The sequence below is a fragment of the Armigeres subalbatus genome, chromosome 1 (genome assembly GCF_024139115.2).
Source record: "Armigeres subalbatus isolate Guangzhou_Male chromosome 1, GZ_Asu_2, whole genome shotgun sequence".
Taxonomy (NCBI): Eukaryota; Metazoa; Arthropoda; class Insecta; order Diptera; family Culicidae; genus Armigeres; species Armigeres subalbatus.
The window spans coordinates 255,451,025-255,478,332 of NC_085139.1; the positions used below are offsets into that span (position 1 = coordinate 255,451,025).

Here is a 27,308-nt window from a genome sequence, read left to right on the forward strand (position 1 = left end):
ACTATCAAAAACAGTCAATTTTGCACCAACTGTGCGGTAATTCATACCATTTTGGTTGCTTGAAATTTATGGAAATAGATTTTTAAATTAGGAGTTGTTTTTCCACTTACCGTGGTGGGATGGGGTAAGTGGAAAACCCATGTTACCTCGACCTTCAACTTCAATAGTGATGCGTAGTAACATATAACTAAAATCAATACGATAATTGCTCTGAGTATGTTTTGTGGAATAATTTCATTACCTTAACGGAATAGATCCTCAAGGAATTCTCGTAATAGGCGGTGCTGCAAATAGTTCATTGTGACATGCTCCGATGCTCCGCATTTCAACCCATCGCACAGTGTTTTCTAACCCAGAAATTCGTGATCGAAAATGTTTTGGCCAGGAAAAGAGGCTCAGTGACTTCGGAGAAAAGGTTCAGTATGTTAAGCTCCATATTTCGGAAAAATTTTGATTTGACTAATCCCCCTAAAAGTGAGATGGAAATTCTCTTTCCTCCAATTATAAAGAAAGTTGTAGAAAAAGTTTCTACGAAAAATTTTGCTATATAAACTTTATTTCTATCTGCTATAGAAGCCGAGATATGGGTCGTTATTTATGAACGACCACCAAAAATCAGGGTTTTCACGATACTTTCGTCAATATATTTTTTAGATTTTTCAAATGTTCTACAAAGATCTCCGTCGCGATAAAAACATGAACCTTTCGAAGACAGTTTCTTCTTATTTTCAATATTGACGAAGTAATTGACGATTTTTTGTTCAAAAATGAGCATTTTGACATTAACTGCATACATGTAGGGGCAAAATGGGGCAGAATTTTAATTAGGAGATTGAAAGTACAACTCAAGCACTAACGGTTGCATTGCAACATATATGTGACATAGCTTGCCGTAAGTACCGTATGAATATTTTCTTCTTCTTCTTGTTATATATGTATAAAATTGAATTGGTCTGTATTTCGGATAACTAAGAAACGGCTGGGTTCAAATTTCTTCATCACAATTTCCGATGGGCTTACATAATATTTTCTTATGTAAAAGTCACGACTTAAACTGAAAAAATATGAAATTTTCAAATTAGAATTTGTATGGGTATTTTGTATAGGCAGATCACAACACGCATTCTCACCTACTGTGCAAGACAACGTCTGCCGGGTCATCTAGTTCATGGTAATAACACTTACGCCAGACCTATGTCTTGTCTTAATGTCCAAATTTTGAAAATGATTATCGAATCGACGGATATTTTACAGAGAAATACCAATATATCGGGATATTGGTATTTCTAGAGAATTCTAAATGAAAAGAAATAAACTAAAATTTTTGGAACACTTTTCTGTTAACCTGTTTTGCAATATTGTGATGTTTTAGATGTAACAAACCGGCTTTTTATTATTCCGGGATATTCTGAAAAATAAATAGGTAAAACAAGTACCTTCGAATTGTTTACATAAACTTATATTTAAACCTATGATGTTTGAGGCGTCACTAACCATAGTTTCCATTCAATAAAGAATACTGATTTACCCGATACTGCAGTTCCTCTCATTAACATTCCTGGCTGTATGGTGATTTCTAAAATAATATAATTGTCCTAAATACACTGGAGTCGCTTTTTACTCGGGTCGCTGTATACTGACTTTTTGATGATTTTTTTTAATTACGCGTTGTTTCTTCCCGCGGAATTTGCCATTCATGTCAGTTCTGTAAAACATCCATCAATAATCATTTAGAAAATTTTGTATTTGGCTAAATCATAGGTCTGGTGTAAGTGTAAAGATGACCCTGCAGACGTTGCCCTGCATAGTAGGCGAGAATGCGTGTTGTAATCTACCTTTTTAAAATTTCCATACAAATTTTAATTTAAATTTTTCATAATTTTTCCTATTTTAATCGAGATTTGTACATGAGAAAATATTCTGTAAATTCGTCGGACATGTTGATAAAGAAATTTGCTGAAAAAATGAAGAAAATCTATCCAGCCGTTTGTTAGTTATGCACAATACAGCTACAGACGAATTCATTTTTATATATAACAAGAAGGAGAAGAAAAGGATGTTCATAAGGCACTTATGTCAAGCTATGTCACATATATGTTGCAACGCAACCATTAGTGCATGATCAGGGAATCAATATTCGAGCAACGCCTAACAATATACCATTTGTCGTCAACAGAGTTTGTTACAGACAAACGCACCTCGCAACAAGCCTTTGTCAGAAACCAAACACAATATGACAAGAATCATTTGACTTGCATGCTCTGATATTTCCGCGAATACGATGCTAATTTTGTAATCTTAGTTAGATTCTCGAATATTTCCATAAAAGCAGAAACTATGATAGCTTGAAACCAACATTTACTGTAGAGATAATGTAAAATAACGGGATAAAAAGTCAGCAACAAAATTGTCTTCTTTTTTGTTGCTGACAAAAAAAATCGGATCTTTGTCATTATTATCTCCGACAAAAACAAAGCTTTGTCGTTGGTTCTCTTTTATCGCTTGTTTTGCAAGCGCATCCATCCAGTTTTGCAAGCGGTTATACTTTCCATTACCTAAATAAAATTCTGCCACTAAATGTATGCATAAATGTATTATGTTATAATACTCATTTTGAACCGAAAATCATCAATAACATCGTCAATATTGAAAATAAAATGAAACTGTCTTCGAAAGGTTCATGTTTTTTATCGCGACGGACATCTTTGTAGAACATTTGAAAAATCTAAAAAATATATTGACAAGTATCGTGAAAAAAAATGATTTTTGGTGGTCGTTCCGTTATTTATGAACCCATATCTCGACTTCTATAGCAGATAGAAATAAAGTTTATGTAGAAAAATTTTTCGTAGAAACTTTTTCTACAACTTTTTTGAAGACACCAATGATGTATCTTCATAATCGGAGGAAAGAGAATTTCCATCTCACTTTTAGGGGGATTAGCCAAACATTTTTGCTTATGGAGCTTAACATACTGAAACTTTTCTCCGAAGTCACTGAGACTCTAAAATCAACTTTTCATGGCCAAAACATTTTTGATCACGAATTCCTGGGTTAGAAAACACTGCGCATCGTAGCAAATAGAAATGCGTAATGCGGGGCAAATTAAAAGCCTCAAAGATTGCTCAAAAAGGAATAGTAATTGGAATAGTTGTTCAATGAGTTTTTGCAAAGATGGCCAGAAGCTTGCAGACGGGTCAAGGATGGGGGATCCCTGTCAGGCCCATGAGTGGAAAACCAATCACTTCTAAAGCGAAGTTTTCACCGTGGCACTGGGGCTTGCAGCCAAAACTGACTGTCTAAGCGAGGATTCACTGGTAGTATCACGCGCTTGCGACGACACCATGCCGAGGAAAGCCCTGCCGAGAAATGGCAGACGCCCGGTACATTGGTGGAGTGCCGAAATTGCACATATTTGATCAATCTGCCTGGCTAGACGAAGGATGCAACGTGCCCGCACCGAGGAGGCAAAAGTGGACCACCGTGAAGTGTTTCGTGCTGCAAAATGCCCTCAATAAGGCCATTAAGAGCAGCAAGAGATGGTGTTTTGACAACCTGTGCGAAGGAGCCAACGTGTATCCATGAGGTGACGCCTACAGGATTGTGATGGCCAAGACCAGTGGGTCTCTTCATCCCTTGGATAGATTGGCGAGGATTATCGAGGTACTCTTACCGTTGCGTCACACACGTCCCTGGCCTCATGCACCGTACGTTGTTTTGGGTGTGGCCGAAATAGTGGCTCCGGTGATGAGCGAAGAGTTTCTCGCGGTGGATAATTCCCTGGCATCGAACAAAGCTCCAGAGCCTGATGAAGTTCCGAACACCGCTCTCAGGGCAGCAATCATAGCAATCCCGAACATGTTCAGGATGGCTATGCAGAGATGCCTTGATAAGTGTAGTTTTCCTGATAGATAAAAAAGGCAGAAGTTGGTTCTGCTACCGAAGGCCGGAAAGCCGATCGTGTACTATTATACGAGACCGATTCCGGTCAAAGAAGCGTTCCTGTTACCCAGAAGTCCCGCATGGTTCAATACTTGGCCCGGTATTATGGACCCTATATACGACGGGGTTCTGAAACCAAAGTTTCCTTCTGGTGTCAAGATCGTAGGTTTCGCCGATGACGTAACCTTGGATGTCTACCGGGTGTCAATTTCCGAGGTAGAACTGACCGCAGCACACGCGATCAGCACAGTGGCGGATTGGATGAGCGCCAAGGGCCTGGAGTTCGCTTAACCTAAGACGGAGGTGGTTATCGTCAACAACCGCAAGTCGATACAACATGCAGTGATTCATGTGGGTGAAGTCGCGATCACATTAGAGAGGAGTTTTAAGCTCCTTGGGGTCTCACTTCAACCTGTTGCCAGGTTGTTATTAAGGCTTCGCCGCCATGAGCCTCTGGGCCTGCTTCTGCTGCGATGTCCCGCTGGGTTCCAGTCTAATGCTTGTTTACAGATTTTGTTTCCGCCCCTACGTAGAGTATGTCCGACCCAACCCTACTTCCGATCCCGAATTTTTGTTGCTATCGGCTTCTGGTGACAACGACGATGGAGCTCGATATTTGAGATCCAGTTGTGAGGCCACCAGGCCCGAATTATATACCGCAGGCATCTGTTGATGAACGCCTGCAGCCGTTGAGTGTTCTCCACTGATACACACCATGTTTCGCTAGCGTATAACAGCACAGATTTCACGTTAGAGTTGAAAACTCGTATTTTGGTGCGTTCACTTATCTGCCTGTTTTCCAGATATTTCTTAAACTCGCCAATTCAGCCCTTGCTTTTTTGATCCGTGCGCCTGTCATTCTTGGTACCACCGTATGACGCCATTTGGCTACCAAGATATTGGAAACTTTCAAAATTCTCCACAAGTTGCCCGGCTACTGTGAAACTGGAAGAGGTTACCGCCGAAGAGGAGCGCTCGGCAAGGTCGTTGAGCCTACTATGCATATCAGAGCGCCTTTGACCGAGGAGTGCAACGTCATCAGCCAATTCGAAGTCGTTTAGGTGCTCCATGTTTATAGGCTGCCACGGTTGGGTTCACGGTCGACGATTACGATGAGGAACAGTAGTGGTGATAGAATACACCCTTGCCTCAAACCAGCTACGACCCGAATGAGGTCAGACAAAGCTCCATTGTGCAGCACTCTACACGAGAAGGCCTCGTGCTGTGCCTCGATGATTTTCTCAGGGACCCCCTTGCGTCTCAGGGCGCCTCACATATTCTCATGATTGAGACGGTCGACAGCTTTTTCGTAATCAATGAATACCAAGTAAAGGAACTCTTGGAATTCATTGACCTTCTCCAGAATAATACGGAGCGTAACAATATGGTCCACACAGGATTTTGCGGCACGGAATCCAGCCTGCTGCCGCCGGAGAGTCGCATCGATCTTCTGCTGAATCCGGGCTAGTATAATTTTGCATTGAACGTTCTTAAACGGTAGACAGCAACATGATGCCTCGCCAGTTGTCGCATACAGTCAGGTAACCCTTTTTGGGCACCTTCACTAAGATTCCTTGCATTCAGTCGACCGGGAAAGTTGCGGATTCCCCGAATATTACGACATAAGCGATGCAGTAGTTGAGTGGATGTCATGGGGTCAGCTTTGAGCATCTCGGCTGATATGCGATTGACCCCTGGGGTTTAATTCTTTTTTATGCTTTGGATGGCTGTTTGAATCTCGAGCAGTGATGGGGCTTCGATTTATTTATATTTATTCAGACTAAGGCCGAAGTGGCCTGTGCGGTATATAAGAGTCTTCTCCATTCGGCTCGGTCCATGGGTACACGTCGCCAACCACGCAGTCTACGGAGGGTCCGCAAGTCATCTTCCACCTGATCGATCCACCTTGCCCGCTGGGCACCTCGCCTTCTTGTGCCCGTCGGATCGTTGTCGAGAACCATTTTCACCGGGTTACTGTCCGACATTCTGGCTACGTGCCCGGCCCATCGCAGTCGTCCGATTTTCGCGGTGTGAACGATGGATGGTTCTCCCAACAGCTGATGCAATTCGTGGTTCATTCGCCTCCTCCACGTACCGTCCGCCATCTGCACCCCACCATAGATGGTACGCAGCACTTTCCTTTCGAAAACTCCAAGTGCGCGTTGGTCCTCCACGAGCATCGTCCAGGTCTCGTGTCCGTAGAGGACTACCGGTCTAATTAGCGTTTTGTAGATTGTCAGTTTCGTACGGCGGCGAACTCTATTCGATCGGAACGTCTTGCGGAGTCCAAAGTACGTACGATTTCCAGCCACTATGCGTCTCCGAATTTCTCTGCTGGTGTCATTTTCGGCTGTCACCAGTGAGCCCAAGTACACAAATTCTTCTACCACCTCGATTTAGTCACCACCGATGCAAACTCGCGGTGGGTGGCTCACATTGTCTTCTCTTGAACCTCTTCCTATCATGTACTTCGTCTTCGACGTGCTGATGACTAGTCCGATCCGCTTAGCTTCCCTCTTCAGTCTGATGTAGGCTTCCTCCATCTTCTCAAAGTTACGTGCCATAATATCTATGTCGTCGGCGAAACCAAATAGCTGGACGGACTTACTGAAAATTGTGCCACTCGTGTTAATCCCTGCTCTTCGTATTACCCCTTCCAAAGCGATGTTGAATAGCAAACACGAAAGACCATCACCTTGCCGTAACCCTCTGCGGGTTTCGAAGGGACTCGAGAATGCCCCTGAAACTCGAACTACGCACATCACCCGATCCATCGTCGCTTTGATCAATCGTGTCAGTTTATCCGGAAAACCGTGTTCGTGCATTAGCTGCCATAGCTGGTCCCGATCGATTGTATCATATGCGGCTTTGAAGTCGATGAATAGATGATGTGTGGGCACGTTGTATTCGCGGCATTTCTGCAGTACTTGGCGAATGGCAAACACCTGGTCCGTGGTGGAGCGTTCGCCCATAAAACCCGCCTGGTACTGCCCCACGAACTCCCTTGCAGTTGGTGCTAGTCGACGGCATAAAATTTGGGAGAGTACCTTGTAGGCGGCGTTCAGCAATGTGATTGCGCGGTAGTTGCTACAATCCAACTTATCGCCCTTTTTGTAGATGGGACACACGACACCTTCCATCCACTCCTGCGGCAAAACTTCCTCCTCCCAAATCTTGGTAATGACCCAGTGCAGCGCTCTAGCCAGTGCCTCACCACCGTGTTTAAATAGCTCTCCTGGTAGTTGGTCAACCCCAGGGGCTTTGTTGTTCTTCAGCCGGCCAATCTCCTCCTGGATTTCCTGGAGATCCGGAGCCGGTAGAATTATGTCCTGCGCGCGTTCTCCCAGGTCCATCACCATACCGCCATCTTCGTCTGCCACATCGCCATTCAGGTGTTCTTCGTAGTGCTGCCGCCACCTTTAGATCACCTCACGCTCGTTCGTAAGAAGGTTTCCGTTTATGTCCTTGCACATATCAGGCTGTGGCACGTGGCCCTTACGTGAACGGTTCAACTTCTCATAGAACTTTCGTGTGTTATTAGTGCGGTACAGTTGCTCCGTCTCTTCACGGTCTCGATCTTCCTGCTGACGCTTTTTCCTCCGGAAAATCGAGTTTTGTCTGTTCCTCGCCTGTTTATATCGTGCCTCGTTCGCCCTCGTGCGGTGTTGCAGCAATCTCGCCCATGCAGCATTCTTCTCTTCTACTAACTGCTCACATTCGCCGTCATACCAGTCGTTTCTCTGATCCGGGGGCACCGTGCCAAGTGCAGCGGTTGCGGTGCTTCCAATGGCGGATCGAATATCTCTCCAGCCATCTTCAAAAGATGCTGCGCCTAGCTGCTCTTCCGTTGGGAGTGCCACTTCCAGCTGCTGCGCGTAGTCTTGGGCTAGTCTACCGTCTTGTAGCCGCCCAATGTTTAGCCGCGGCGGACGACTCCGACGCGTGTTGTACACCGTCGAGAGTTTTGAGCGCAGACATACTACAACGAGGTAGTGGTCGGATTCAATATTCGCACTGCAGTAAGTGCGGACGTTCGTGATGTCGGAGAAGAATTTACCGTCGATTAGAACGTGGTCGATTTGGTTTTCCGTTTCTTGGTTAGGTGATCTCCATGTGGCCTTGTGGATATTTTTGCGGGGAAAGAAGGTGCTTCGGACTACCATTCCGCGGGAGGCTGCGAAGTTTATGCATCGTTGGCCGTTGTCATTCGATACGGTGTGCAGACTATCCGATCCGATGACCGGTCTATACATTTCCTCCCTTCCTACCTGTGCGTTCATGTCACCGATGACGATTTTGACGTCCCGCAGTGGGCGTCCATCGTATGTCTGCTCCAGCTGTGCGTAGAACGCTTCTTTCTCGTCGTCGAGTCTCCCTTCGTGTGGGCAGTGCACGTTGATGATGTTATAGTTGAAGAAACGGCCTTTTATCCTCAGCTTGCACATCCTTGCGTTGATTGGCTGCCACCCAATCACGCGTTGGCGCATCTTACCCAGCACTATGAAGCCGGTTCCCAGCTCGTTGGTGGTGCCACAGCTTTGGTAGAAGGTAGCCGCTCGATGCCCGCTTTTCCACACTTTCTGTCCTGTCCAGCAAATCTCCTGCAGCGCCACGACGTCGAAGTTGCGGGGATGTAATTCATCGTAGATCATCCTGTCGCAACCTGTGAAACCTAGCGATTTGCAATTCCATGTTCCAAGCTTCCAATCGTGATCCTGTATTCGTCGCCTAGGTCTTTGCCGATTATATAGAGTTGCATTATCTCTTATATTGTTCGTAATGATTGGTTTTCTAGGCGGCTTATTGGGCCTGCGCAAACCTCCTGTCTCGTCGGAGGGCCGTCGTGTCAGGGCTGTTTAGCGTCCCACCTAACACCAGGATTTGGGCTTGGGGCTTCGATATTGACGCGTATTATACGTCGGATCTAGGCAGATTGCGAACGCCCATTATGCGCCGCCGCACCTACGGATGAAAATGCTAGCTTGAAGACTATCTTGCCATCGCGATGTGAGTGACGACGTTTATATAGAGAACTATTTCTGACGGCTGGCGAAGAAGGATGACGACAATGGATGGAAGAAAAACAACGTGCGTTTAGCTTAGCTTACATCTAAAGTTGATTATTTCTAAAACTATTAATTTGTTATACTATTGAATTTCTTAAACTATCCTAAAACTACTTAATACTAGAAGATTGAAAACGGTAGGTAGTTTCCTAATAGCGGAAAACTCAAACCGATATTATAATGAATACATTGTAAAATAGGTCTACGAAGATCACACATGCAACCGTACATGAAGTGCATTCTATATAGCATCGAGTAGCCGAGGTATTATAATTGAATTTGCATAACTTGAACCTTAATCTAATTGGCAATTTATATCTAGAAGTAACACATGCATATTTTGTTCCGACAATCGGATTGAGAAGGAAACTCACAAAACGTAAGACAAATTATACAACTATATTACCGCTACTAATTAATTGCTCTTTAAAGGGAAATTTTAACCGTTAAATCTACAATAAACGCGTTAAAACTACGGACTACTGTTTCCTTTTCGTTGTGAAAGCAACAATAATTTTGCATTGAACTTTAAGAACGGTAGACAGCAACATAATGCCTCGCCAGTTGTCGCATACAGTCAGGTCATCCTTTTTGGGCACCTTCACTAAGATACCTTGCATTCAGTCGACCGGGAAAGTTGCGGATTCCCCGAATATTACGGCATTAGCGATGCAGTAGTTGAGTGGATGTCATGGGGTCAGCTTTGAGCATCTCGGCTGATATGCGATTGACCCCTGGGGCTTAATTCGATTTCATGCTTTGGATGGCTGTTTGAATCTCTAGCAGTGATGGGGCTTCGATATTGACGCGTATTATACGTCGGATCTAGGCAGATCATGCCGAGGTGGTGGTAGCCTGACTGGTACTTGAAAAAGTTGTTCGAAGTGCTCGAACCAGCGTTTCAGTTGGTCTGTTGGGTCGGTCAATAACTGACCATTCACGTCTTTCACAGGCATCGTTGCATTCATCTTCGCCCCGCTTAAGCGTCAAGATATCGAGATATCGTAGAGGAGGCGAATGTCCCCGGTTGCTGTGGCTCTCTCTTCTTCGTCGGCCAGAGAGTCCGCCCATGAGCGTTTCACTTCCATCTCCAGAGCCGAGTATCGTTGACGGGCTAAGACTTTGGCTCCTCTGGTTTTTGATCGGTCTATCGCGGCTTTGGCTTCTCTTCGTACCCCTATCTTCCTCCAAATCTCATAGGTGATCCATTGTTTTCTCTGGGTGCGCAGTTCGCCCAGATTATTCTGGCTGGTGACGACGACGGGACGACGGAGGCATTCTTGATGGCGCTCCTGCTGCCACCTTCCGGAATATCTTCATCACGCCGTCTCGGGCTGAAAGTCTCCTTAATAAAGACAACAAAAAAATCTTCAAGGTTAAAAGACTATTATTCTTCCATTTACTTCCACTATTAACTTTTTTATGTATCAACAAGCAGATACGCATTTCGTTTCCTACTTGGAAACTTCTTCAGTGTTTGTTATCGACGATAACAAACACTGAAGAAGTTTCCAAGTAGGAAACGAAATGCGTATCTGCTTGTTGATACATAAAAAGTTAATAGTGGAAGTAAATGGAAGAATAATCTTCTTTCTCATTTCCCCTAAGACGCTCTAAAATAATTAATCAAAAAAATCTTCATCACGCGTATCCAGTTCTTCAACGAATGACTGTTTCACTGTGGCATCTTCGAGTCGGCGTGTTTTGAACTGTCATCCAACTCTTTCCTCCTTCCGACGAGTCCACGCAATGCGTAGGCGTGATGGTCATGGAGGAGTGAGGGTGATGATCAGGCACGATATTGGCACTACGTTTATTCCGTACATTAAGAAGGCTCCGTTTCCATTTTCGGCTGATGCAGATGTGGTCGTTTTGATTTTCTGTACAGCCGTCACGGGAGACCTACGTGACCTTGTGAACCGGTCGATGAGGGAAGAACGATCCCCCGATCACCATGTCGTTATTACCACAAAATTCTGCGAACAGCTCTCCGTTTTCGCTCATTTCTCCGAGACCATGGCGTCCCATAATGCGCTCATGGTTCGAATTATCGGATCCGATCTTCGCATTGAAGTCGCCCAAACAGATCTTGATATCATCCTTCGGAATTCTGTCTACGACGGCATTGAGTTGGCTGTAGAAGTTCTCTTTGTCTTGCAGATTGGCAGCATTGGGTGGTGCATAACATTGGATTATAGTATAGTTTCGGACCCCTGTTCTAAATCTAGCGTGTTCACCTCGTAAACCAGAGTATAGCAGAATTTGTCTCGAAGGTGTTCTGGGTTTTTGGATTGATGACCTGCGCATTGACAGTACCAACCCAATAATTACGGTTTTATAACGCTTTTGGAGATATCGGTTCACTATTCCACAGAAAAGTCAATTGCTGCCCTAAATAGTGTGTTATTTTCTCGGTGAACTGGTAAACTCCTAGTTGTCTAAGCCCAAGCCGTTTTATGTTGACATACTTGTGACATGTTGGTGTTGCTCTGTTTCTGAGAAGGTTTAGAGTTTGAGGCCAAACTATTGAAGTTCGATAGTTGTAAAAACCCTTGAAGGTAGATTTTTGACCTTTCAGAGTAGTCTCTGTGCTGGATTGGGACAGGATTAATTTCATCAACATAACAATTTGTTTTCTACAAATGGTTGGAAATCCTACCCTACTGTGCGTATATAGGAAGAGAGCTCGACAGAATCCGTAAATCAAAGGGTTTTTTCTTCAGGACAATCGCTTCTGAGGCTAGCGTAAAGGAAGACTAACCTTTGGGAATCTTAGACCCCACGACATTCCGTCGATCGGTTGGGAGGTGTTCATTGCGTTTGTCTTTGTTCGCCCAAATACCGGTTATTTATCACAAGATTACTTTTTCGAATCTGTCCAGTAATAAATGATATCCAATCAAAACAGAAAGACCAGTTTTTCTTCATTACTTTCTTGTTAAAACTTAAATCGTAATCCTACCCCACCTTACTCTACCGTTCATCGACAACGGCGGATGATATGCGGTTGCATGTGCATAAAACCGGTGCATATCACACACGGCTTGGGGGCTGATCAATGCACGAATGGCACAATTTGCTCATCCGTACCGACATGATGATGCGCAACTTGAAGGCAGGTACGACTGAATGCTTCGGTTCATGCAGTGAAAGTGCACCGGATCAGCCAAGAAGCTTCCGATTATTGGGTCAGTCGTATTTTGTTCGAACCGTTTACCGTTGGCGATAAATGCAACTCCGGTCATGCTGTTGTCGCGTGATGGAAATTTTTGCAGATTGCCGCGAGGACGAGGTAGCCGGCCATGGTCGATGAGTGCATTGACGTCGCGTATTTCCAAGCAAATCCATCTGCTGGATGCTGTACCTACAAGGTTTAGGTGCCGTTTGTCGCCGGGTCCATAATGAGAGGCACTTTAGTTTGGATTGGACGTTGCCGATGGCTGTTATTCTTACTGCATTTGAAGGTCTAAGTTACGTTTTATGGAGATATGAATAGAACATGATTTCGAAAGTGTAAGTACGTGGCTCTAGTACATAGGAATGGAAGAGATTGTTTTTTTAGTTTTTCGGATAGAGCTGCATATATGCAGGCGCATGGTGATATTAAAATAGATTGTCACAGTGATTATTATGGAACGTAGCAAAAATGAGTAAAACCTCTTAATCAACCACCTCCCAGTCATTCAAATTAGAACTGTACGCCGTCGTCGTGAAAATTGACCACGCCGCCGAACATGTTTACCGGTGGCTATTAAATGCAGTAGGTTAATGGGTTTCATATATTTTTTTTTCATGAGAGAGTCCCCGCTCTATTGCAAATCACTAATCATTATCCTGAATGGTATTTACTATCGTAAATACATGCTTTCAGCCAAGTTCGTACGACAATTATCTCCTAATAGTTTTGCAGCATTCATTCTCATTTCCGAAAAAGTCTATAGATTGAAATCATTGCATACTAACTATTGCAGCTAGCATGGAACTGACTTCGAGTTGAAAAGGTGAGAAAAACGACGTACCGACGTACGTACGGGCAACTTGGCCACTAGATCCCTTACTTCCAACCGGTATACCCAACTTGAATTGTACAAAAAAAGTATCCGTCTCCGTAACGCCGAATAGCAAATGAGCCTTCAAAATAAACGCAAGATTAAAAAAAAGTATTCCCAACCAGCGAGTTTTAGATTTATAACAATTCTGTATAAGAACGTACCAAAACCTGTATAAGAACTGGGCATATGCGAAAATGCTAGATTCTTATACAAATAATGTATGAGACTTAACAGCTTTTCTTACAATATTTGTTTGTGAGCTGACATTTTTTTGTATGAGAATCTAACAATTTCGCAGATGCCCCACATACAGGTTTTGGGAGGTTCTTATACAGAATTGTTAGAAAATCTAACAGTCGCTGGTTGGGAATACTTTTTTTTAATCTTGCGTTTGTTTTGAAGGCTCATTTCCCGTTCGGCGTTACGGAGCCGAAAATTTTTTTTATGAACAATTCATGTTGGGTATACCATTCAACGCATTCTCTGTCAAACGTAAACATATTTTTTTTTCTGGAAAAATCCACCGAATTGGTATTTAATCTATCACAAAATGTGAAAATTATTCTTAAGGAAATTATGGAATTGATATGTGAATTGATACTAAAACGCTCTTTGAAATTCATGCTAGCATTTTTTGGTACTTCAGTTTGAAGTTATTTCAAAATTTGATTTGAAATTTGTTTGGAAAACCAGAAACTTTTTTTGGTAATTACTTATGAACTTCATTTTAAAATACGTTTCAGATTCTCTTCTCAATTAGAAAATCCACTCGATATTCAATCAGAAGTTCCATCAAGAAGACAAGAAATGTTTCTTTGTTGGTTCGAGACCCCTCTCAGCTCTATACAAATATAATACTTATTTCTGCTAATCAAGCAAATCGAACCCGATCTGGCATGCGGAAAAACCAGGGTTTGCAGAAATCTCTCTCAATAGATAACGAACAACGATAACTAAGAGGCACAAACTGTTCCAAATCACAACAAGCCATGATAACAAATTTATCAAACTTGTATACAACTGCGAAAAAACAGAATCGGATAGGCAGCCCGCAAAGAAAAATTGTGATTCTCGCTTTGTTTCCGCTCCTTTCGTGTTGGTTACTGCACAGCTGTATAGAACAAGTTGAAATGCATCATCAGAGCCAGTACTCCCCGTATTTGGAGCTTTCTAAATGAAAATTATCATGGGGTATAGCCTCCCGAATCAGTTCTCTATCATGACAGCTTGCGAAACAATTCTATTGCGATATGCTACATATCGTATATGTAAACAGAGATGATGAGTGAGAGACTTGTTCTTTCTCTTTAGGATTCAATCCCTGGGAAAAACAGAAGTTTTCACGTTTGCTCTGCCAAATGAAATCAAATCACAGAGCAGACGTTAAAACTTAAATTGTGGATACAAAATAAGTGTTTGTGCTAACTAAATAATTTTGGCCGAGAAGAAGTTCAACGGGTCAGCTAGTTTGTAGTGAATACAGGATTTTCCGGAGCAGTTCCTGGTAAAATTTTCTGAAGAATGGCTTGAGGAAATTTAGGAGGATTCCCGAAACGAATTCCCATGGGAATTTATGAATAAATTTCCGCGGGAATTTAATAAAAGATCACTGGAAGAACTCTTGAAGAGATTTCTTCAGGAAAAAGTGTGAGAATTTCTGAAAGAATTTCCGGGGTATTTTTTTGGGTATCCCAGTGAAATTCATAAAAGATTTTACCTGATAATCCTGAAAGGGTAATTGCATTCATTTTTGGAGAAGTTTTGGGAGGAGTATCTGCCGACATTTTTAGATGACTTTCGGCTGATTTCGGTAAGGATTCTTGGAGGAATGTTCTTAAGAGATCTTGAAGAAATTTTCGAAACAATTCCTTAGGGGAAGGTGGGTAGACTTGATCCATGGGGAGACTTGATCACCCCCTGTTTTATCGAGGACTAAAGTAGTTTTGTTCTAGCGTATTTTTTAGTATAGATCCTCTAGGAAAATGACCTTTATGTGGTGAGTTATTTTTTGGATTGACAACCTTATTTATTCTGCAGGGCGGTTTGTATGTTTTGACCTTCCTAAAGATTTTTTTATTGGCCAAGCAAAATTTGAACAACTTTTCATAACAATGACTAAATGCTTTCGTTTTTTCACAGCACAAAGCCATAAATATGCTTAATGATCTGCAGTGATGAAAATGTTAACATTCCATCAAAGTTTTAGGATATTTGGATTTGAAGTTATTGCCTCAATATGGGGACACTTGATCCCCCATTAGTCACCCATACAAAAATTTGGCGAAAAAATTCAAAAAACTATAAATCTATTCTCAGACTTTTAATTTTTTGTAGATTTGACAGATTTGATGAAGGGTTGTCAGGAAAAAATATTTATTGCGTAGATATCATAAAAAGAGGATCAAGTCTCCCCAAATTTTGAAATTGCATGTGCTATCGAATTCAATAATAAAAATCGTTCACGTATACGCACAGAAATTCTAAAATTCCGCGTATTTTGATGAAAAAATATTTATAAAATCTGAGGGCACCTTTCTAATTTTATCAAAGCAAGTTCTTGGAGAGGGATCAATTCCCCCCGAATATTTTAAAAGTTGATTTTTGACAGCACTCCAAAACATCGATTGTGTATCAAAAACAACAATAATTTAAGGACTGTCATACATCTGTAAAGTTAAATACTATATTTCTCAGAGAGTCTGTGTGGAAATTGCGTATGTTTATTCATTTTTGGCTGTGATACATCGGAAATCAGAAAAGGGTATCAAGTCTACCCAGTCTCTCCTATCGGGAGTTCTGGGACTCTGGGAGGCATTTCCGGAAGATTTTCTCGGGTCGTGGATGGGAGGTGACTTTAGAGGAATTCTTCGTGAGTTTTGGAAAGAATTCAGAGGGAATTTCTGGAGAGTTCTCGAAATAGTTTACGAAAAGTTTATTGGGGAATTTCCGTGAGACTTTTAGAAGCAGTTTCCAAGCGAATTTCTTGAAAATTTCTGGGGCATTTTTGGAAAAATTCAAGAACTTTTTTTGGGGAAATTTTTTGGAGTAACTTCTATTGGGGTCTTGTATGCAAAAGAAATTTCTAAATGAATTTCGGAAGATTTCTTGAAACATTGTACGCAAAAAATGAATAGAAGAACTTGCGGGGCAATTTCTGATGGAATTTCCGGTGGAATTCCTGGAGAAACGTCTAGAGAAATAAACAAAGGAACTTCCGGAGACATTCCTGAAGGAACTTACGGAAGACATCATGAAAGAATTTCTTAAAAAAACTTCCGGAAAAATTCCTGAAAGAATTTACGAAAGTTCTTTCAGGAACTCCTCCCGAACCTCCTTTAAAAATGCCTTCAGAAGTTCCTTCGGAAGTTTCTTCTGGGGTTCCTCTGGAAGTTCAGTTAGTCAGGAATTTCTCCGGAAGTTATTTCGAGAATTTCTCCGGAGGCTTTTTCGGGAGTTCCTCCAGAAGTTCCACCGGAACATTCTTCGGGAATTCCTTCGAAAGTTTCTTCGGGGATTTCTTCGGGAATTCCGAATTCCTTCGGAAGTTCCTTCGACAATTCCTTCGGAAGTTATTTAAAAAAACTCCTTCGAAAGTTCCTTCGGGAATTCCTCTAAATTCTCGGGAATTCCATCGAAAGTTCCTTCGGGAATTCTTTTGGAAGTTCCTTCGGGAATTCCTTGGGAAGTCCTTTCTGGAATTTCTTGGGAAGTTCCTTCGGGAATTCCTTAGGAAGTTCATTCGAAAATTCGTTCAGAAGTGCTTTCGGGAATTCCTTGGGAAGTCCCTTCGGGAATTCCTTGGGAAGTCCCTTCGGGAATTCCTTGGGAAGTCCCTTCGGGAATTCCTTGGGAAGTCCCTTCGGGAATTCCTTGGGAAGTCCCTTCGGGAATTCCTTGGGAAGTCCCTTCGGGAATTCCTTGGAAGTCCTTCAGAATTCCTTGGGAAGTCCTTCAGAATTCATGGGAAGTCCTTCGAAATTCCTTGGGAAGTCCTTCAGAATTCCTTGGGAAGTCCTTCAGAATTCCTTGGAAGTCCTTCAGAATTCCTTGGGAAGTCCCTTCGGGAATTCCTTGGGAAGTCCCTTCGGGAATTCCTTGGGAAGTCCCTTCGGGAATTCCTTGGGAAGTCCCTTCGGGAATTCCTTGGGAGGTCCCTTCGCGAATTCCTTGGGAGGTCCCTTTGGGAATTCCTTGGGAGGTCCCTTCGGGAATTCCTTGGGAAGTCCCTTCGGGAATTCCTTGGAAAGTCCCTTCGGGAATTCCTTGGGAAGTCCCTTCGGGAATTACTTGGGAAGTTTCTTCGGGAATTCCTTGGGAAGTCCCTTCGGGAATTCCTTGGGCAGTCCCTTCGGGAATTCCTTGGGAAGTCCCTTCGAGAATTCATTGGGAAGTCCCTTCGGGAATTCCTTGGGAAGTCCCTTCGGGAATTCCTTGGGAAATCCCTTCGGGAATTCCTTGGGAAATCCCTTCGGGAATTCCTTGGGAAGTCCCTTTGGCAATTCCTTGGGAAGTCCCTTCGGGAATTCCTTGGGAAGTCCCTTCGGGAATTCCTTGGGAAGTTTCTTCGGGAATTCCTTGGGAAGTCCCTTCGGGAATTCCTTGGGAAGTCCCTTCGAGAATTCCTTAGGAAGTCCCTTCGGGAATTCCTTGGGAAGTCCCTTCGGGAATTCCTTGGGAAGTCCCTTCGGGAATTCGTTGGGAAGTCCCATCGGGAATTCCTTGGGAAGTCCCTTCGGCAATTCCTTGCGGAAGTCCCTTCGGGAATTCCTTGGGAAGTCCCTTCGGGAATTCCTTGGGAAGTCCCTTCGGGAATTCCTTGGGAAGTCCCTTCGGGAATTCCTTGGGAAGTCCCTTCGGGAATTCCTTGGAAGTCCTTCAGAATTCCTTGGAAGTCCTTCAGGGAATTCCTTGGGAAGTCCTTCGAATTCCTTGGGAAGTCCTTCGGGAATTCCTTGGAAGTCCTTCAGGAATTCCTTGGGAAGTCCTTCAGAATTCCTTGGGAAGTCCTTCAGGAATTCCTTGGAAGTCCTTCAGGAATTCCTTAAAGTCCTTCAGGAATTCCTTGAAGTCCTTCAGAATTCCTTGGGAAGTGCCTTCGGGAATTCTTTGGGAAGTCCCTTCGGGAATTCCTTGGGAAGTCCCTTCGGGAATTCCTTGGGAAGTCCCTTCGGGAATTCCTTGGGAAGTCCCTTCGGGAATTCCTTGGGAAGTCCCTTCGGGAATTCCTTGGGAAGTCCCTTCGGGAATTCCTTGGGAAGTCCCTTCGGGAATTCCTTGGGAAGTCCCTTCGGGAATTCCTTGGGAAGTCCCTTCGGGAATTCCTTGGGAAGTCCCTTCGGGAATTCCTTGGGAAGTCCCTTCGGGAATTCCTTGGGAAGTCCCTTCGGGAATTCCTTGGGAAGTCCCTTCGGGAATTCCTTGGGAAGTCCCTTCGGGAATTCCTTGGGAAGTCCCTTCGGGAATTCCTTGGGAAGTTCCTCAGGGAACTCCTGCGGAAGTTCCTCTGGGAACTCCTGCGGAAGTTCCTCCGGGAACTCCTGCGGAAGTTCCTCCGGGAAGTCCTGCGGAAGTTCCTCCGGAAACTCCTGCGGAAGTTCCTCCGGGAACTCTTGCGGAAGTTCCTCCGGGAACTCCTGCGGAAGTTCCTTCGGGAACTCCTGCGGAAGTTCCTCCGGGAGCTCCTGCGGAAGTTCCTCCGGGAACTCCTGCGGAAGTTCCTCCGGGAACTCCTGCGGAAGTTCCTCCGGGAACTCCTGCGGAAGTTCCTCCGGGAACTCCTGCGGAAGTTCCTCCGGGAACTCCTGCGGAAGTTCCTTCGGGAACTCCTGCGGAAGTTCCTTCGGGAACTCCTGCGGAAGTTCCTTCGGGAACTCCTGCGGAAGTTCCTTCGGGAACTCCTGCGGAAGTTCCTTCGGGAACTCCTGCGGAAGTTCCTTCGGGAACTCCTGCGGAAGTTCCTTCGGGAACTCCTGCGGAAGTTCCTTCGAGAACTCCTGCGGAAGTTCCTTCGGGAACTCCTGCGGAAGTTCCTTCGGGAACTCCTGCGGAAGTTCCTTCGGGAACTCCTTCGGAAGTTCCTTCGGGAACTCCTTCGGAAGTTCCTTCGGGAACTCCTTCGGAAGTTCCTTCGGGAACTCCTTCGGAAGTTCCTTCGGGAACTCCTTCGGAAGTTCCTTCGGGAACTCCTTCGGAAGTTCCTTCGGGAACTCCTTCGGAAGTTCCTATCCGAGTAGCACAATTTTGACCAATTTGGTTGTAGCAACTCATATATGACTAGATTTCGTCATACAAAGATCACAGTAATTCGTTTATGACACGTGTGCTACTTGGGTTCGGGAACTCCTGCGGAAGTTCCTTCGGGAACTCCTGCGGAAGTTCCTTCGGGAACTCCTGCGGAAGTTCCTTTGGGAACTCCTGCGGAAGTTCCTTTGGGAACTCCTGCGGAAGTTCCTTCGGGAACTCTTGCGGAAGTTCCTTCGGGAACTCCTGCGGAAGTTCCTTCGGGAACTCCTGCGGAAGTTCCTTCGGGAACTCCTGCGGAAGTTCCTTCGGGAACTCCTGCGGAAGTTCCTTCGGGAACTCCTGCGGAAGTTCCTTCGGGAACTCCTGCGGAAGTTCCTTCGGGAACTCCTGCGGAAGTTCCTTCGGGAACTCCTGCGGAAGTTCCTTCGGGAACTCCTGCGGAAGTTCCTTCGGGAACTCCTGCGGAAGTTTCTTCGGGAACTCCTGCGGAAGTTCCTGCGGGAACTTCTGCGCAAGTTCCTTCGGAAACTTCTGCGGAAGTTCCTTCGGAAACTTCTGCGGAAGTTCCTTCGGGAACTCCTGCGGAAGTTCCTTCGGGAACTCCTGCGGAAGTTCTTTCGGAAACTCCGGCGGAAGTTCCTTCGGGAACTCCTGCGGAAGTTCCTTCGGGTACTCCTGCGGAAGTTCCTTCGAGAACTCTTGCGGAATTTCCTTCGGGAACTCCTGCGGAAGTGGAAGTTCTTTCGGGAACGATATCGTTACCAAAGTTGCCTTTCGCTCACTTTCAAACCTACTTCTAAATCAAAATCTTCACGCTTGCCGTATCCCAACGGAACTATCAAATTCTATACTTTCGCTTCTAATTCTATCATGAAAATGAACGTCTAAGTTTGGATGATGATATTAGCATTTCCATATCACTGCTGAAAGTATTTTCAAAACATAATCACATATAATATCTATCAAATAATGAACGCTATCCAAACTATGACTAAAATTTATCATCTCGACATAATAAGAAATGATTTTATCGCATTTATTATTGTTGATTTGAGAGTAAGGTAAAGCATCAAGATTTTGAATATTTTATTTCAATCGCAAATATTGAGAATAGTTCGCAACATGACGGCTTGATTTTCCTTACAGGTAAAAGATTTTAAATAGTTTACTTTTGTATTACATAAGATTCTAAATGAACGTCGTGCTACATGCTTTTCTGCAAGTCGATATTGTTGGAACGAACGAGGCTGAATTGATAACAGGAATAAAAATTCAGGCACTTTAGACGAAACATAAACGCAAACTGTGCCCAATAAAATTTCATCGTTTTCTGTTCGAGACTGATACTAAAATTCAACATCCAGCAAAAATTGTTTTTCGGCCATCAGATTTAAAAAAAATGCTTGTGAGAAGGTTAACTTTACATTTCGTGTATTTGTTTTGAACACATGATTAAAACTAAGATTCACAGGTCAGTAGTACAATAAATATAAAAAATAGAGAACCACCACGTTAAGCCATGTTCATAGCAACATTGTTATTCCCAAGCTGCACATCTTTCTCGTCCTCCCAAAATGTGAACAACTTTGCATCACTCTCCTGCAAGACCTTCTTCAAGGATGGCTTCAAATTGAGTAGAATCAGCTTCTGCTTCACCTTTTCCAGCTCGTTGGCCAAGTCCTTCATGCCCTTCGTCGAGGTGTGATCCAGTCCAATAACCGACGAGCAGTCCACAACGATCGGCACCTGCTGCTCATTGGCGACTTTGATTACTTTGGTCCGGAGGAAGTCCACGGAGGGGAAGAAAATTCCCGTCTCCGGACTAAGTTTCACGTATCTTAGTCCTTGCTTTTCGATCGATTCCTGTTGGAGTTCTGGTCGTGCCCAAACTTTCAGCAGACCGGCGATGCTAATCAAAACTCCGAACACTAAGCCCACTTCAACGCCGGCAAACAAGCTCACGCCGAAGCACCCGACCCATGAGAGGAAATCAGATCTGGATGATTTGTAGAGGACTTTCACGATACTCAAGTCAACCATGAATACGACAGAACATATCAACACCGCTGCCAGAGTAGTCTTCGGAATAAAGTAGAAGTACGGAGTTAGTAAACTCAGCGCCAGTAGCGTCATGATGGCTGAGTAGATTCCGGCAAGCGGGGTTCGAACGCCACTGGAATGACTAACGGCTGATCGAGTGAATGCGCCGCATGTTGGCATCGCGCTGAAGCAGGACCCGAGCAGGTTGCACAGTCCGAGAGCGATCATCTCCTGGGACGCGTCCACTATCTTACCAGTTGCTGAAATTATTGAAAAATTAGATTTGATTGAATATAAAAAACATTAGCTCAGATCTTACAGAAGGCTTTCGCGATAGATACGTTGGCTAACACAGCCACCATAGGCACCACCAATAAACTGCTCCCGAGTTCCTTGACAACTTCAAAATAAGAGATGGTCTCGTTCCCGGATTGAACGTTGTAGATTGGTAGCTCGAATCCGGGTATACCTGGCTTGACGTGTCCGGACAATTTGAATGGTACTTCATCTCCCGATGCACTCCATTTAAACGCCACCGCCGAAGTGATGAATACGATCATTGCGTTTCGTGCAAGGCTAAGGTACCAAATGAACTTTTTCAGTGCTCTGCCTCGAGGAGTTTTGTCATCGATTGGAATTCGCGTGAGCTGTCGGAAACCCAGGAGGAAGACCACTGCTAGGCCACCCAAAATTGCATCCCCTGGATTTATTTCGGTGATTTTAGCGGCCATACTGTACAGTATGTTGAAAAATCCCTTCGCCTTGGTGGGTATTCCTAAGAGGTCTTTTATCTGGGTGCCCACGATGATCATCGCGGTAGCAGATGTGAAAGCTGAGGTTACCGGAATCGGAATGAAGCTGACCAGGAATCCCAGGTTGAGCACGCCCATCAACAATTCCACTATGCCGGCTATGAATGCGAGTATCATGACGTACTGCACCGGTTTATCCACGGTGTACTGAATGATAAGCAGGGCCATCAGGCTGGTTGGTCCAATTGATACTTCCTTGACTGTGCCGAATATGACGTACACCAGGGATCCTGTATAGGAGCAGAACAGAATGCGCACATGTGAGTTAGAATCAATTGGAATATGAGCGATTTTGCGTACGTGACTTTTTGCACGTACATGGCACTACAAAAGCGGACGAAAGGTCGGTAAGTTATATCAATCGAGGGCCACGAAGAATAACTTGTTCCGTGAGAACAGGTTGTGCATTAGTTTTATAGCAACATTTGACCTGTGTTTTGTTTTAGCAAGTCAGCGTAATTGTTATTAATTTAAATTGAAATGGTACTTTCTTAATAATGTGTCCAGCGGCAACGATTTTTTTTCTAGGAGGACATGAAGCCTGCCCACGTTAAATTTCGGACACCCATCTCCAAACGCGATTTTTAAACATTTTTACCAACCACTGAGACCATCTATTTACATGACAGCTTAATCTGTTCGCTTTACTGCTGTTTTCAGCATGTCTTAGCTCTTGTTCAAATTGATGAAATGGCGACAAATCAATTACACATTATCTAACTGTCCAAAATGTATCGTGGACATTCTATAATAGGCTATTTCGGTGAGTAAACTTCATAAATTTACTCATTAACATAAGTAATATTTATATATTTTCATAATTTTTAAATGTTACTTATGCAAATATTTTATGATTTTATAATTTAAATTGGATAGGAAAAATGAGTCTATAAGCTTGTCCTGTGCGCCAATCTGTACTTTGAGCCGACGCGACGGCGCCGTGAATGCAAGCTGCGGTTGCTCTCGGCGTCGGCGGCGGCGGTTCGGACAGGCACGGTTAAAAGATATCCTTCAAACATTTCGTCGGTGGATGCCCAACAATACCTTTATTCTATATTTGCGTTTCTCGTGCACTTATGGCAATAAGCATAATTTATATTGATGCGCTTTTACGTCTTCAGGAATACCACGAGAAGATTCACCTAAGGTTCCTTCAAAAATTTCTTCATGAATTTCTTTCTCCAGTGATTTCTCCAGAAATTCTCCTTGAAATTCTTCGTGAGTTTGTGTAATTCGTAGTGAGAATACTAGTAAAAATCCTGAATTATTCCTACCTTAGGGGCAAGCCAGAGTAAACGCGACAAGCGATGCGACGCGACGCGACTCACGTAAAAGAATAACAATCAAACTGCAATGTCGCGTTGCGTCGCATCGCACGTCGCGTTTACTCTGGCTTGCCCCTTAGTCTGGCGCCTAAAAAGCAAGACCATGCAGAAGGTGACTGGAATCAATGTTTTTTTTACTTTCATATGCCTATCAGCATCATCGTGTTAGTTTTTTGACACTGGAATGCAAACATTGTGAATCTGCTTAGAAACGTTGCAGTTAATAACTGTGGAAGTGCTTTATGAATACTAAACTGCGACACGGCAATTTTCAAATGGGGGATGCAACTTCAACAAAAAAGTTCAGATGAGAGATTTAAAGACATACGTGTAAATCGTACAGATTTTTTCTCGGAATTTTCCAGGAGTTTCTCATCTAAAAATTCTGCGACACATATTAATCGTTCCTCAGAACTTCTTGATAAGGAATTCTTGGAGTTAATTAAGAATCTGAGAATAAACCCTTCATCCCAGAATTCATGGATAAGGATTTTACAGAAATTCTTGTAGAAGGAATTATCGAAGACCAGTCGAAGAGATTTCCTGTAATTCATAGGAGAAGATTTACAATATCTGGACTAAGGTGAGTACTTCGCCAAGATCATCGTAGGATAAACTTCTCCAAATTCCTGAAAGAGGAATTCTTCTTAATTTTTTGGGGAGGGATTTTATTAAAATTCATGCGAAAGGAATTGCACTGATCTTTTGGAGGGGTAATTATGCAAAATTTCTGAATGAGTTTTCCGGAGAATTTCCGTAGAAGTAATTCTTGTAAGAGGAATTTCCCAGAGTTCTGAAGGAGAAATTCTCCAAAAATTCTAAAGTAAGAAGACATACAAACAGACATAACATATTGAACATTCACTCATCAAATTCATCGTCGTACAAACACTAACGACATCTTTTGGTTTGACTAAGTTAGGCAAATCGCGAATTAGATGGCAGTAGTGAGCAAACGTCAAACTTGAGCAAAACCGATGCGCACGCCACGAGTCGTCGATTGACCAGTAAATCAGCGAATGATGAAAATTTCCCGAGTATCATGTTTGTTTGTCTGTGATAAGAATATTCCACAATTCTTGAATAACGAGTTAGCACCATTCCTGAAGAAGGGTATTTTGGGTCAAAATTATTAATCCTGCAATAAATGGTGGTATTCATTAAAAAAACATAGATAGAAAAGAAAACTATTTTTTCTGAGGCTTCAATTGGGTATAGGACCAATTTTCGGCATAGTATCGATTTTTGTCATATTTTACAAAACCAACGGAATATGGTCACTTTTTGGCTTGCTTTAAGCCTGTTTGATACTAGATAAAATACTAATAGTCATAAAAAGGTTTAATGGTATATTCGTGTCACAGACAAATGGACGCAACACAGATTTCCTAAATGGATCAATAAAGCTTTATTAGCTTTTGGTGTTGAAAATTCACTAAGTAGAACTTATTAAATTACCAAAGGAAGGTTGAACAGATTCAATTAGCGTCATAGAGAAAGTTACGTCACGAAAGAGAATTTCATTTATTTGATATTTCATTAAGATTTCTTTCATAATTATTAGAAAAAAAGTACACCCAATATTTGTTTATACGGTTGGTATTCTTAAATGTCCCGGTTAACCTGAGCTTTCACGGCTTTTTAAATACCACCTGAACTTTCTTTGATTTTTTGTGAATTTTTTCATGGGGCTAACTCATAGTTTCATTAACGCTAAATGTCTTAATCGACTAAAACCCACCCGTGTAAAAAAAGAACTGGGTGTATTGTGACAAGGAGTTATTCAACACACTATTCATCCAGCACATTATGGTTGAATCTATAATTCGCTTCTATTATATAGTAATGTCAAAATAGATAATTTTGAGCCCCTTCCCTTCTCACTGCGTAACGCTTTTTATATCAGTTCAATCAAAGTTAATTGCCTATTTCCGGGGATTAAACCACCCGACTTGGACGTTAATTTACAATATTATGAAAACTCATATGTGAATATGTACTAGACTGGCCCAGGAAACAAAAAGTTGTCTAATTCCACGGGGCACCCCCCAGGATTGTGTCTTTGGGTGAGAAAATCAATCCCTGAAAATTTCAGCTCAATCGCTTGTTGCATAAGCATGCGCATTTGATTTAAAGTTTGTATGGGGATTTCAGCCAAAATGTATAGGAAAATACACCTCCGTCACTTATTCGATCTGGAAATTGGTTCTGATTGCTCGATTGACCTCAGAATTGCAAAAACGGCAGTTGGCAGTTGCTATAGAACAATTTCACAGAATATTGTATGATGATTAAATGAACTTTTATATAAATTTCGGCTGATGCGATTCAATCAAAAAACCCAAAAATACACAAATCAGCTCCTAATAAATCAGCCGAAAATGATATAAAAGTTCATTTAATCATCATGCAATGTTCTGTGAAATTGTTCTGTAGCATACCAACTGTCGTTTTTGCAATTCTGAGGTCAATCGAGCAATCAGAACCAATTTCCAGATCGAATAAGTGACGGAGGTGTATTTTCCTATACATTTTGGCTGAAATCCCCATACAAACTTTAAATCAAATGCGCCAGCTTATGCAACAAGCGATTGAGCTGAAATTTTCAGAGATTGATTTTCTCACCCAAAGACACAATTCTGGGGGGTGCCCCGTGGAATTCGACAACATTTCTCGCTTAACTTTTCAAAAGGACCTAAGTAACATTTTTTTCATGAATTAATTTGAACACTCCAATCAATAGATTTCATGTTGTTCTGTTGATTGCGCTTTTCAAATTAAATCATGAAAAAAATGTTACTTAGGTCCTTTTGAAAAGTTAAGCGAGATTTTTTCTCCCCATAGTAATCTGGACCAGTCTAATATGTACGTTATGTGGAAGATACTGATTTGTTACATATTCACATATGAGTTTTAAGCTTTTTATATGATAGATGATTTTTTCCTTGAATTAGGCACAACATTAAGACATAACCCTCCCCCTCAAAATGCTATGAACATTGTGTTCATCGCCAAATTCATTTAAAGTGACATTATTGAGTAACTCAGATATAAATTGAATAAAAAGTTTTTGCCAAAAAATACTGATTAATCCTCCTAACGGTAATGTTCTCGTACATTATAAGAAAATGTATTTTGGTTATAACTTTTGAGCCCATAGTCCGATCCAGCCTATTTATAATAGGAAATAATGGAACAGCATTCCCTGACGAATGAAACTTGGTGCGAGTTAATCGGTTTAGGGTAAGTGCCTAAAAAGAGTTAAGATCATTTTTGCTCACACACATACAGACATTCACACACACGTACTCACACGGGCTGCGAAATGGTGAGTTGACATCTGGGAAGGAGCGACCTACACAGCTCTGGTCCTCACAAGTGCCAATCTCACGCTTCCACGGGTCTTCCGATGACAATCGACCGCCAGCTAAGGGTTTTGTACTTAGCTGGTAGTGCAGCCTGGGCACTGTTGTCCTTCTGACATGAGCTAGAGTGAGGGGGTGCGACCAAAGAGACCATCGTCCCTAACCCCTATTCCCAAGGCGTTTAGCGACCCGTGCCGAGGGAATGCATGGCCATTGGGGTGAAATAATGAACTAGGCCTTTAACGGAGTTTTTCCACAGTAATTTTCCCTTACCGCGTCATGCAGGGCTCTGGCGTGGTGGACCCTTTTTCCCGAGCAACTCGTGGGACCAAAATGGAAAACGTCAATTCTTCAATTAGTGGTAGTAGTGTAGGCGACAACCCCTTCGCAAGAGGTGGGTTGTTCAGGTCTCCGCCTAGGAGGCCAGGGGCAATATTCGGCAGCTCGGTACGCAGCGCCAGCG

At 43.0% G+C, this 27,308-nt stretch overlaps 2 protein-coding genes across 3 annotated transcripts in view; one reads left to right on the forward strand and one right to left on the reverse strand.

The window, feature by feature from the left end:
• The window catches only part of LOC134207222 (uncharacterized), a 123,585-nt gene that overhangs the window by 54,756 nt on the left and 41,521 nt on the right, over nucleotides 1-27,308 (forward strand). The gene's annotated exons all lie outside the window — the stretch shown is intronic.
• Nucleotides 20,707-27,308, reverse strand: part of LOC134213033 (sodium-independent sulfate anion transporter) — a 33,283-nt gene continuing 26,681 nt past the window's right edge. For both annotated transcript variants that reach the window (XM_062691511.1, XM_062691521.1), the window contains exons 2-3: nucleotides 21,663-22,385; nucleotides 20,707-21,603 (exon numbers count right to left, since the gene is read on the reverse strand). In XM_062691511.1, the coding sequence (XP_062547495.1) occupies nucleotides 20,816-21,603; nucleotides 21,663-22,385 (1,511 nt within the window). In that variant the 3' untranslated portion in view covers nucleotides 20,707-20,815. The remainder of the gene's footprint in view (nucleotides 21,604-21,662; nucleotides 22,386-27,308) is intronic.